At 48.5% G+C, this 13,549-nt stretch overlaps 1 protein-coding gene across 1 annotated transcript in view; it reads right to left on the bottom strand.

The window, feature by feature from the left end:
- The window catches only part of SLC4A5 (solute carrier family 4 member 5), a 113,394-nt gene that overhangs the window by 15,394 nt on the left and 84,451 nt on the right, over positions 1–13,549 (bottom strand). The window contains exons 17-23 of the mRNA XM_074981542.1: positions 13,137–13,337; positions 10,761–10,874; positions 9,881–9,994; positions 8,551–8,712; positions 7,230–7,408; positions 4,146–4,218; positions 2,299–2,367 (exon numbers count right to left, since the gene is read on the bottom strand). Coding sequence (XP_074837643.1) covers positions 2,299–2,367; positions 4,146–4,218; positions 7,230–7,408; positions 8,551–8,712; positions 9,881–9,994; positions 10,761–10,874; positions 13,137–13,337 — 912 coding nt within the window. The remainder of the gene's footprint in view (positions 1–2,298; positions 2,368–4,145; positions 4,219–7,229; positions 7,409–8,550; positions 8,713–9,880; positions 9,995–10,760; positions 10,875–13,136; positions 13,338–13,549) is intronic.

Here is a 13,549-nt window from a genome sequence, read left to right as displayed (position 1 = left end):
GGGCCCCCCCATATTCCAACCCTGCTCTGCCCAGACCCTGCCCACTGCCTTCCTCATCTCTCTGCTCACCCGCCTCCAGCAGCCAAAACGCTGACCCTAAAGGTAGCTAGTGGCATGTGGGGGAAAAAAAGACTTCTCAAGTTTCTTTCTAAAAGAAAATGGAGCACGTTTTCCACTGCATGCCTGATTGCGAAAACTGGACCTGCAGAAGGTACTTATTTAAAAGCACTAACTTGGGAATAAAAATGTCAGTCACAGGTTTCTTGATATACCCTGAAATTTGTCAGCAATTTGTACGCAAAGATTCAGTAGTAAGGGCAAGTCAGTTGTCCAGCTGAATATAGTATTAAATGTTCTGGAATATATGAGGCAGCCCTTCTCTGTTTTGTATTTTCTTCACCAGTATTTCTAAGCTGATTTTATATTTTAAATGTACTCTTAAATTCCTCATCAGGAAAGCATTCCAGATTACTACATATTTGAACTCACTGAAGCAAAGATATTAGTTTAAATTAATTGGTCAGAGCAGTTTAGTGTGTTCATAACAACGTTCGTTGCTTTTAGAAAAGGGGAACACTAATTTATTGAGTGTGATTTTCATAATAAGACACGTTTATGAAATTTCACTGTATGTTAAAATAAGTTTGCAAACATTTCAGGCATATCAAAGGATTTTATATCTTAGTAAGGTATTGTTTTGGGCAGAGAGTCTCTTAAAACTAGTTCAGCACATAGCTCAACAAACGAATTTCCACTTTACTTCTATCTGGAAGAAAAGGAATGTTGTCCATTTAAGGGCTCTCTGCAACAGAGAGGGCAAAAGGGAAGTAGGAAGGGATAGAAAGGACAGGAAGATCTTGGAAGCAAGTTTTTGTACTACAGTAATTAAAATTTAAAAAATTATTTCAGAGCAGGGTGGTCTCTTGAAGAATTTATTTTAAAAAAAACGTATGTCTGCAGCTCCATGCACTACAAGCTAAAGTTGAATACTCAGGTTGTGCATCTAAATATTTATGACAGGATTTTTTTAAGAGATGCAATTTTATAAGCTTGAGCCAGAAACTAATGAAACATTTAAAGCAGATTTTAAACTAAGGTCCTGTACACATAGTAACACACAACTGGTTTTGTCAGCAAATTCAGGGTTGATACATGCCTGTTAAAATAGCTTCATTACCCAGGTAATGGCCGTTTCATGGGTTCAGGGTTACGTTAATAGGTCTGACAAGCTAGAAGCCTTTTCACTTTTAAGTTAACAAATCCACTTCAGGGGAAGAGTCCTGAGTCTGCAAATTGTACCAGCTTGCCGTGAGAATCTTCAGGGACTGTCAGAACAGGGAGAGGATGAAGGGGAGAGGTGTATCGCTAAGTCCCAGGAAAGGCATTGCCTCCTTTTGCCTCTTATACCTGCAGCTTGTGGTGAATGAGGTGGCTGAAGGGAAGGAGGATTAGAGAAAGCTTGCCCACCCTAAGCAGAACGACATTGTAGTTGCGACAGCAGGCGGTGGGTGAAAGCTGGTTCCAGGCCCGCCCCTTCTGCCTGAGGCCCCACCCCTTCCGCTACCTTCCTCCCCCTGTGAAACCAACCCCAGCCCCTACCCCAGGTAACTGCCCCCATGCCCTCACCTTCCCTAGACCCTTAAAGTGTCTCTGCCGGTGGTGTGGCCCCTTCTGTCCCACCTGGTCATAGTGCCTGGAGGACCAAGCTGCCACACCACAGCCCAGCCCTTCCCAGGCAGCCCTCGGCCTAGCCCTGCCCCAGCTCCAGCTCTCTCCAGTGGGCCACACAGTTGTGCCACAGCCCCAGCACTCCCCAGGCGGCCAGAGAACCATGCAGTTTTGGGCAGGCAATACCTTCCCTTGCCTACACCACCTGCCACCCATGGCAGCAACCATCGGTGTCTCCCTCTAGCTGCACTGTCTATAACTCAGAAAAGGGCACAGATCCAGGGATGCCCTGACATTCACTCCCCTATGGCCTCATCTTCTTTTTGGAGACCCAATGCTGACGGGCCACAGTACTAGAAGTCCCAAGCAGTGTATTCCCCTTTCCTTTCAGCACTCTGAGTCTGTCCTGGACTACAGAACTCTTTCCAGCAAACTGGAAGGCCCCAGTTCTGCCCTTTGCTCTACAGTGGGATGTCTGGGGGTTCCACGCCATCTCCTCCATCTGTACGATCGACCGATGATCCCGTTTTCTCGAAGGGGTGCAAACAGATGGGGAAAACAAAGATGGTGACTGGGACTGTGATAGCAGCACCTGACAGGAACAAGCTCAGTAGCAGGTTAAACTCTTACCTGAATGCCATTCAACGAGGCCACTCCCATGTAGAGAAAGACTCCATACAGCACCGGCATAGGAATATACTGCAGGCACAGGAAGGAAAAAAACAAGCACCTGGTGCTCAGATGTCTCCTGGAAATTACTGCAGAAAGGGCATTTCTAGCAGTGTCTCTCCAGTGTCTCCTCGACAAAGCCCTGGCTGGGCTGATCTGATGGGTTTGGTCCTGCTTGGGGCTGGACTCGATGGCTTTTTCAGGTCTCTTCCAGCTCTATTGTTCTATGATTCTATGAGAATGACGTACTGAGGCAATCCTGGCTGAAAATAAACCCTAATGCACACCCAAGCAGATAGATGCTATAGCGGGGTGGCCAACCCATGGCTCTTGAGCCACATGCAGCTCTTTGAGCAATTAAACATAGCTCCTGTTTGGAGCCACGTGCTGGGAGCGCTGGCTGCAGGTCTGTGCATGCGCCCCAGGGCTTGGCATGAGAAGCCTGTGGCGGCAGCTCTGGGGAGCCACAGAGATATACATATCTCACAGAGCTGGAAGGGACTTCAAGAGGACATCCAGTCTAGTCCCCTGCCCTCACAGCTGGACGTATCACCGTCCCTGACAGATTTTCTTTTTTTTTCAATCTAACCTGCCTGAGACCCTTGAAAGGCCCCCTCAGAGACTGAGCTCACAACCCTGGGTGTACAAGGCCACCGAGCTCTCCACGCCCCCGGCACTGAGTATGAGCAGGGGACTGGAGATGCCCTGGTTCTGGGGGAGGGAGGGGGATTGAGTTATAGTGGGAGGCTGGGGGTGCCTGGCTCTGGGGGGAGCGGGAGAGGGAGGGCATCAAGCCACATTATATATTTATGTTCTCTATCTATCTAAAAATAAATATATAATACGTGGCTCTTAGTGCTCAACTGGCTGGCCACCTCTGCGCGACAGTGACAGGTTACTACAAACACTGTACAGAGGAAAAGCACAACTAATGTTCCAAGTTTTCTAGCAGGCTGGACATGATGTGAATCATTTCTGAGCTGAGCAAACAGGACACAGCTCTGATGTTCCAGTAGGAGAAGGTCAACCCAGACCAGCAGGGGGTTGCCCTGTGACTGCCTTAAAATGTTATCCTGCTATGGCCCAGGGCCCTAACACTAACAGTCAGATTGCAAGTCACTCGCCGGCTTCCTTCGCCAGTTATATTTTGCCGCGTGACCAGCGCTCAGAGTTCTGAATTCCCCCCCAAACCATCTTCCAACGAGACAGCTGAGGCTCCCAGAACTGAGTTATGGGGTACATCTACACTGTGATAAAAGTCCCATGGCAGGGCTGTGTTTGGCCCAGGTCAGCTGACTCAGGCCATCTTAGTTAGGACAACCTTGCAGTCCCCTGAGATAAAGGAGGGCTGCTCGTGCAGCCTACTCTCTAGCCGAGGTTGCCCATCACTGGTCTGAATTCTCTCCACGTGAAGTTCTGAGTGGCCATGGCACATAACACAGCAAGCACTGCTGGTCCCAGTAGTTACTTGGCGAGACAGCAGCTAGATAGACTTTGTGCTACTTTAAGAGAGAACTCAGTAACCTCCCACCTTTCAGGAAATGGAGTCAAAACAGAAGAGCGCCAGGCAGTGGTCTAGTGGGGGGGGGATATTATACTGTAGGATTCCAAGACTTTCTCTAGCAGTTATCCAGAAAGCAAAATAATATGAGCTTCCCACTGTAACCCAACAATACCCAACTCGGCCATTGTTTCTGACAGCTCTGTACTCTGCTCGGTGTCATATAGGTATCTGAACATTGACTGAGCCTTCCTCAGCAAACTGTGCAAAGAAGAACATTGTGTAAAGTAGAGAGAGGAATTTCTACCTTCAGAATTGGAGCCAAGAAGACAGATATCCCCGTCAGGACAAAAACAATGATTCCAGTGACTCTCTGCTCCCTGGCAAAGAACAAAAAGTGACAGAGTGAAATATGGCATCAGGGTGGGAAGAGTTCTTGCATTTGGCTTCTGTTCCTATGATGATGTGAATAGCTGGGATGCGGAGAACCAAAGGGAGTGTGGGATGCTACAGCCTTTTCTCCTCTCAGAGGCCCACGCCTCAGGGCACAGTTTGTTAATTCAAACACAAATCTCAGAGCCCAAGCAGGCCAGATGCCTTTCTCTACATATCTTTCCCCCTCCTCCAGCACTGCCACTAGCATTTACCTGCATCTCTAACTCCCAGCTGAGCTCTCTCAGCCCCTCATAGCAACCTTCTGACCTCGATGGGTCTGAAAGGCCCCTCCTGGCCATTAAAGATTACCCTGATGTAGTGCCATATATTTACAGAGAGGGATCTCGGCAGACAGACACATATGGGAATAGCCAGCCAGCCAGGCTCTGGTTAGGTTTTCACTACAATATTCCTCTCTGCTTCTCTTGCTCTGTTTCCCTGGTGTGATCTTTAATTCCCTCCTACTCTGGTCTGTTTGTCAGCCCAGTCCTTTCCTGAATTTCTCTCTCCCCGAGGTCTGATTCAAACTTTAAAAGCTGCAGTGTCTGAGTGGGATCAGCAGGAGGCAAAACAAACCCAGAGATTGTCTCAATACCCCTGGCATAAGACCACAGGTCACAGGCGACGTCTGACACTCCCAAGGGTGAAAGTAATTTAAATCTCTTACAAGAACTGTTGTATGGCACGTCCCCAGGGCAGGGAGGGGGGGTGTGTGTGTGGGAGGGGGAGAGAGATACTACAGTCCCAGTAAGAAATTCAAGGGTTGGGGGGCGGTGCTCAGAGAAAGGGGCTGTGATGGGGATGGGGGGCTCAGGGCAGGAGGTGGGGACATGAAGGGATGCAGGAGTCAGGGCAGGATGTCAGCGGTATAGGGGCTAAGGGCGGAAGATGGTGTGTGTGGAGGTGCTGGATTCAGGACCGGGGTGTACACAGAGGAGCTCAGGGCAGGTGGCTGGGAGTATAAGGAGGATCTCAGGGGAGAGGATGTAGGGGGACTCAGGGCAGGTGGCCGGAGTATGCATGCAGAGTGCAGGGGCGATTGGGCGCTATTCAGGGAGGATGTAGGGGGACTCAGGGCAGGTGGCCGGAGTATGCATGCATGCAAGCAGAGTGCAGGGGCGATTGGGCGCTATTCAGGGAGGATGTAGGGGGACTCAGGGCAGGTGGCCGGAGCATGCATGCATGCATGCATGCAGAGTGCAGGGGCGATTGGGCGCTATTCAGGGAGGATGTAGGGGGACTCAGGGCAGGTGGCCGGAGCATGCATGCATGCATGCAGAGTGCAGGGGCGATTGGGCGCTATTCAGGGAGGATGTAGGGGGACTCAGGGCAGGTGGCCGGAGCATGCATGCATGCATGCAGAGTGCAGGGGCGATTGGGTGCTATTCAGGGAGGATGTAGGGGGACTCAGGGCAGGTGGCCGGAGCATGCATGCAGAGTGCAGGGGCGATTGGGCGCTATTCAGGGAGGATGTAGGGGGACTCAGTGCAGGTGGCCGGAGCATGAATGCATGCATGCAGAGTGCAGGGGTGATTGGGCGCTATTCAGGGAGGATGTAGGGGGACTCAGGGCAGGTGGCCGGAGTATGCATGCATGCATGCAGAGTGCAGGGGCGATTGGGCGCTATTCAGGGAGGATGTAGGGGGACTCAGGGCAGGTGGCCGGAGCATGCATGCAGAGTGCAGGGGCGATTGGGTGCTATTCAGGGAGGATGTAGGGGGACTCAGGGCAGGTGGCCGGAGCATGCATGCAGAGTGCAGGGGCGATTGGGCGCTATTCAGGGAGGATGTAGGGGGACTCAGGGCAGGTGGCCGGAGTATGCATGCATGCATGCAGAGTGCAGGGGCGATTGGGCGCTATTCAGGGAGGATGTAGGGGGACTCAGTGCAGGTGGCCGGAGTATGCATGCAGAGTGCAGGGGCGATTGGGCGCTATTCAGGGAGGATGTAGGGGGACTCAGGGCAGGTGGCCGGAGCATGCATGCATGCATGCATGCAGAGTGCAGGGGCGATTGGGCGCTATTCAGGGAGGATGTAGGGGGACTCAGGGCAGGTGGCCGGAGCATGCATGCAGAGTGCAGGGGCGATTGGGCGCTATTCAGGGAGGATGTAGGGGGACTCAGGGCAGGTGGCCGGAGCATGCATGCATGCATGCAGAGTGCAGGGGCGATTGGGCGCTATTCAGGGAGGATGTAGGGGCTCAAGCCCCTCCCCACCCAATTCATAATAGGAGGTTCCCTGCTGTTCCCTTTCATCACTCTCAGGGAGCGAGAGGGGAGCTCACAGCATGGGTCAGTCACTCCTCGGCCTCCTCTGCTCCCTTCCCCAGCCAGGAGAGCGGAACGCATGCAGCCTGTGCACTTTGCACTTGCTCCCCGAGGGGCAGGGGAACAGAAAGCCAAATCTTGGAGGGGCCGGAGGGGGGGGACTTCATCTGCCTCCCACCTTCCCTCCCGGGCTCTCTGGGGGCTTTGGACAGTCCCAGGCTGGTGGGGGAGCAGGAAGCCCCAGGAGCCCATCTAGGAGTGTCCCACTCCTCCTCCAGCAGCCTGAGCACCCCAGCCAGCCAGTTCTCTCTTGCTGAACCGGCGCACATCAGCTCACATTCCCCCGCTCCACGTTACTGCATCACCAGGCAGGAACATTGAAGAGGGACTGACATTCGGCAAGACGTAGCCTCCCTTTGAAGAGAGGATCCAAGTCCCTTGGTAAATCTGACAAATGGCCACCAAACCCTGGGCCTCTCCTGGTCTTGCTGCTGGAATCACAGGCCTCCCCCTCTGTGGCCGGAACTCAGACCTTGGGAACATCCTGGGTCTTTTCTGACAGGTCTACTCTCAGCGAGACAGGGGTTGTTGGGGGTAATGCTGCCACACCTGCAGCTGCGGGAGAGGCCAGATACTTGGGGACCCCACTGGAGATAGGCTGAAATGCTAGTGAGAGGCCTGCATCCTCACCTCACGCCCAGGAACTGCGGCTGCTCCCCTGGTGCGCTGGTCTCTGTCTCCATCTTCAAGCTGTCGATGTGCGCTATGGAAATGACGGTGGCAGCCACGTACCAAGGCAGCCCCATGAAGGAGCACACGGCCATCAGGATCCCCACCCAAAACAGGTCCAGGTGGTAGCCTGCTGCTTTCTGCAACAGAGCAGCCGGCAGGTTTTCTGGTTAGGCAATGGGGGCCTGACCCCATACTCTCTGCTCAACCCAGCTCCAAAGCTGGCATTTCCAAGAGGACAGCATGGGACCGCCACCCAACTCCTACTGAGTTTCAATGGACATTGGAAGCACAGTTCCCTTCAGCGCCTCTGAGAGGCCTGTCGACAGAACTACAGAAACTGAGCTTCTCTCTCTAGACATTACAGAAGTACTACAGTTTCACAAACACCCCACCCGCATGCCAGGAGATTTGAGGGGCTTGCACCAGAACATGCAGCCAGATTGAGGAGAATTGGTGTTCCTGAAGTGCCCAAGGACTCCAGTCCCGGACCCCACTCTGCACGGCACTGATCACCCCCAAATGAACACATGGATAGGCAAGCGTCAATTCCAATGTCCACAGAGCAGTGGTTCCCAATCTTTTCACTGGTGTGGACTTCCAATCACCCCCGAAACCACTCGTGGACCCCTATGACAGCCAATTCTAGCTGCTGGGTTCACCTCATTAAATGAAAAAAGAAACTGCAACATAGATTTTTGGACAGCAATTCATAACATGATTGGAAGAGATTTAATTTAAAAATAATAATAGGTTGTAACTTCGCAATCCATTTAAAACTTATTTTCTATGATCATTTTTATTTCTCTTTTAGTGTTTTCACGGACCCCCTTCAATGCCCTCCTGACCCAGACTGCTGCAGAGCACCAAATTCTACCATTAGGTGTGCTAGGTTACTCTTGTTGAAGTATGTGAGTGAATCAGGCAGCGAGGCTGACAGCTTCTGTGGGCCCCCAGGCAAGTTGTGAAGGGGCCCTGGATGGGGCGGAGCCTCAGATGGAAGGGGGCATGGTCACCTCAGCATAATCCAGACTGTGGCATTGGGCATCCCGCCAGCCCTCAGAGCTGTCTGGCACACATGGCATTCTGGTAGTGATTTAAAAGGCTCCTGCCACTGCCACAGTAGCCAGGAGCCCAGGAAACCCAGCCCTAGAGCAGTTGCCCCCTTTACCCACCCCCATCACTGGGCCTGAATCCAGGGTAGAATATGGCCCAGTTTCTGATCAACTCTGTAACTCATTGAATAGATTTGCACCAGTTCCAGGTATGGTAAAAGCCGTACCCTCAGTTTGTGCTCCTTCCTGTTGACTATGACGGCTGTGATCTGCTGGTCCATGAAGATCAGGATGGTAACCAGGAGAGCTGGAAGCGCGCTGGCCAAGTAGATCCACCATGGATTCTTCCCGAACGGGAACACAAACCACCCTCGATCCAAGCGAGTAGGCTGAAACCAGAGAGCGAAGGGAGGGTTAGGACATGCTGCCTCCTGACTGCGACTCAGAATAAAATGGCATTTCAGGAAAATGCCGCTGACTTTGGGCAAATGGGTCTGAAATCTTGAAAGAGCTGAAGTGGGGGAAGAGCCTTCCCAGAGATGGAAAAAGTACCCCAGAAGTTGCTTGAGTAAAAGTGCAGCTGCTTTCACTTCTGGATACCTGAGTACAAGCAAGATATGACACAGCTGAACTCTGTAGTGTGGGCAGCAGTTTGTACATAGGTCCGGTCTACACTTAAAAGCGAGGCTGACAGACCTGTGCCCATTAGGGTGTGCAAAAGGACACCCCTCAGCCCCATGACTATGCTGACACACCCCGAGCACAGACCGCAACGAATGCTTCTGTTGGCTTCACTACCACTATGAGGAGATGATGCTCCTACGCTGATGGAGAAGCCCTTCTGTCACTGTAAACTGTGTTTATGTTAACAGGGTTACAGAGGCATAGCTACACACTGGGACAGTCTCCAAGCAAAAACATACCCTGAAGCTACGTCTACACTAGAGAGTTTTGTCAATAAAACTCGTGGAGTGGCCACGCTAAGAATGAGTTCTGTCGACATACTGTCCACAGAACTCGGCTCTTTTGACAGCAGCCTTCTGCCTCTCTCCCATGAGGCAGCACGACTTTCTTGACAGAATTTGTAGACAAAAAAGCCATGTGGGCGCTCCGGGGGGCCTATGTCGATAGACAGGGCTTCCAGGTCACCGGATAGCCCTGTCAGCTGTGCTTCCGGCTGGCTGCTCTGTTGAGCAAGTGGCTGGGCAGTCCAACCACTCACTGTCAATAGAACGGATCAACAGAGTGATACACTTTTGTGCGTGGCCATGATCTGTTGACAGAAGTTTTGTTGGAAGATACCTTCTGTCAACAGATTGCTGTCGTGGAGGTGCAGCCTTAGATTTTAAGCTCTTTGGCACAGGGGCAGTGTCTTTGTTCTGGGTTTGTACCATGTACGATGGCAGCCTGAAACAGGATGGTTCCTTCCAATCCTCTCTGGGTGCCACCATCATAATAACAAATAACCATGACATCCTAACACAGCCACAGATTTATCGCAACATGCATATTCTCGGAGAGAGCAGAATACTTTGAAAGGGACTGATGTTCGTTTACCTTAAAATCAGTAGGCACTTGCAGTTTAGGAGTATTCAATCCAAAGACTATATCGAGACCAACAAACATTAGTATGGACATGAAGATAGAGAAGTCACTAATAAGTTTACGTAGCTACAGAGAGAGGGAGAGAACACAAATCAACACAAAGAAAAGGCAGAAAAGCAGCAGAGTTTGAGCATTAGTCAGAGAAAGAAAATAATTCATGTGAGAACCAGTGTTAGCTAATTCATTTCCATGGAGAAATTGAATGGATATGTACCAATATCAATGCCATCTTGCCTCAGCAGGAGTTGTAGTCATGCCCTAGTAAATCATTAATATCTACCTAAGGTACCATACGCATTCTATCAGCATGTGAGCATCTTTCATTGGGATGCTATTATCCCTCTCTGACAGAAGAGAAGCGAGGTATAGAAAGGCTAAGTGACTCAAACAAGGTCACAAATTGTCTGTGGCAGAATCTGTGACCTCCTGAGTACCAACCTAGCTCCCTAACCACCGACTCGCCCTTCCCATCCCCAATGGAAACAACGTATATTATGCTCCAGGGGATAAGCTTTTTTCTGTGTGATATTAGCACATATATCACTGAGACCGATGTTCAGTGTCCATAGATCTGATGGCCGGGGCGGTGGGATGCTCAGGAAATGTTTGGCCAATAATTTTGCCATTGGAAAAAAAATCAGATCAGCCAATAAAGTGTCTTGGACATTTACTCCCTTCCATCTAACTTCCGCTCCCAAACCATTCTAAGGATAATAGGACAGGCAAAACTGATGCAGCTGTTAGCAAGGACGGCCTCCAGGATTAGCTGGAAAGGAACTGGGAGGGAGAGACGTTAGGAGAGGAAACAACTTCAAAACCGCTGTATTCAAACCTTAATTATACTGGGAACATGCAGCTTTGGAGTGTCCAGCCCAAACCACGCATCTATTCCACAGAAGAGCAGAATGGAGAAGACATTGGAAAAATCAGCAATGAAGGCCCTGACCTGATGGCAGAGGGGGTTGGGAGGGAAAAGCTGGTTAAACAGGGTGCTTTACAGATCTCAAGCATGCAATACACCTCTGGGATCAAAGGGTTGCTTCCTGCAACATTACGACCGTGTCTACCTTAGCACCCCCATTTCGAAAGGGGGATGCTAATGAGACATATTGGGATATGCTGATGAGGTGTGGCAATGAATGTGCAGCACGCCATTAGCATAATGGTGGCCGACTGGGTTATAGGAGTAAGGGGATTTCTACAGCTGTGGTGTCCTTTCAAAAAGGACCCTGTATAGACAAGACACATGCGATCAAAAGTGGCACTTTCGAAAGGCCATGGCTGCCATTATGCTGATGAGGTGCTGCATATTAATTGCAGCACCTCATTAGCATCCTCCTTTCGAAAGGGGAGGTGCTAGTATAGACCTGGTTTAAGAGACACATTGGCCTAATCTCATTTGTATAAGTTGTAACTCTGTTTACTTCCAGGAGTTATTTTTGACTTGCACTGGACTCAACTTATCTACAGTCAACTTACCTGGCCATCCTCATTGAGGGAAGTCGACTGGAGAAACTCTCCCATCAATTTCCCTTAATCTTTGTGAGATTGAGGAGCACAGGGGTCGACTGTCAACCTCTGACAGTTCGATTTCACGCATCCCCATTAGGTGCATGAATTCAAACCCTGTAAGGAGATTGATCCTGACCAGGTCGATCTTCTGTGTAGTGAAGACATACTCTAAGTCAGAGCACCCACACCAGCATTGCCAGTTCTTGTGATTTTATTTCTTGTCACACAATATACACTGGGTTTATTAAATCCCAAGCTCCTAGAGTCATGCAAATACATGAGTGTCTCAGCTTTCTTTTAAATATTTCTAGTCCTTCTGGTTGTGGAGAAAATTTTGGAAACATGACCCAAGTTCAGTTTAAAAATTCATAAACCAGAAGGTAAATTAAAAGAAAACACTTCTTTTTTAAAAAAGGCTTTTGATTTCAGGTGGGCAATATTGCCACATTGGTTTATTAAAATACTCAATCATCAGCTCAGATCTGGAAGAGTGTTTTCAGCGGCACCAGCTTTTACTTTTCTTAAAGCAAAGTTTGCAGAAAGTTCATTTACAAAAACTAAACTCAAAACCATGGATCAGTCTCTGTTCCTTGCAATTGTCTGCAGATAAAGAGTTCAAGAAACTTTTAGAACTATGCAGACATCACAGAAATGGAAAATTAAAATAAATGGGCAGCTTAAATTTACCCTGAATTTTAAATGTTGTTAAAAGCTTTCCATTACAAAAGCTAAAATATTTCACAAAAAAAAACCAAAACAGACAAACAAAACAAACAAACAAAACCCACATTCTAATGCAAGTGTCCGCAAGCCAAACATTGCTAAATCTGAAATGGGCCATAAATAAAAGTGAAACCAGCTTCATTGATTTTCATTGTCCAACTTAGGTGAAATGCAAAACTTAGAGACCATCCATAGGAAGATGCATATGGGATATTTAAAATTCTTTCATTTTCAATAAACTAAAGCACTCCTCCTGGATAGGTGTGACACAGAATTTTGTTGCCATAAAATTAAGTGTGTGGAAGGGAAGGATCAAAAGTAATACAGTAAACTCTTTCATATCCTGAATTCTATGACCTGGAACTCTCAAATAACTGGCATTTTAACCATAAGTAAATTTTAGTTACATTTTCCATAAGTACAGTAGAGTGAAAGTAATACAAATACAGCAAATACAGTGTAAGTTTACTCTGTACAATACTACTGTTGTTGGTAACTAAAGTATATATTAGTATATAACTCTGTACATATTTTTGTTTGTTTCTTAATATCTAATCTTGTTGTTCTTTAGTGTTATGCATTGCTAGGTACACCTCTCTATTATCCACAATATTTGAATATCCAGCAACCTCCTGGTCCCAGGGGCTGCCGGATATGAAGGAGTTTACTGTATTATGAAAATATTTTCATGGATTTCTTTAAAATGAGATTCATCTTCTGTAGTATAGTAATAAGACCCTGATCCTGCAACTGGATCAACCCAAGTGGACCTCTGTGCCCACAGAAAAGCCACCTGGACTTTGATGGGACAACACACAAACATCAGAATCTATGTCTAGAAATTCGAATGCAGGATTGGAGCCCATGATCTGTATTTCAAGTTGCCTGTGTCTCTCTGAAAGACACTAGCTTACAGTTTAAGGTGGGAACTGAAGCGTAGATGTGTTTCATGGTCTTGGTATTTTTTTCTTACCTTTGTAGGAAAGTAGCGACTGAACTTGAACTTCTTCAGTGTTACAGTCATGGAATACGTCCCAAAGAAGAGGATGAAGGACATGAGGGCTAAGTCAGGAACAAATTTACAGGATTTCCCAACCAGGCTTCCGCCATACTTTAGACATTCCTTCTTACTCAACTGGGTCCAGTCCAGAGCTGTTACATTAATAGTATTGTACTTGGAATTGAAGTGTTGAAGAGAACAAATCAAAATACCATTAATATATTGAGCAATTCCAGTGTGCAGGCAAATGCAATTAGTCATATGGCACTGCTTAGGAGCAATACTTTAATTATGGAGAAGGTTAAAGTGCTCCACAAAATATACAGTGTACCAGATCGTAGTCACCTTTAAGAACTTCAATATTTGTAGTAGTCAATGTGTTTCGT

This window comes from Carettochelys insculpta, chromosome 31 (genome assembly GCF_033958435.1).
Source record: "Carettochelys insculpta isolate YL-2023 chromosome 31, ASM3395843v1, whole genome shotgun sequence".
NCBI lineage: Eukaryota > Metazoa > Chordata > Testudines > Carettochelyidae > Carettochelys > Carettochelys insculpta.
This window is presented reverse-complemented; position numbering and strand designations above follow the sequence as displayed.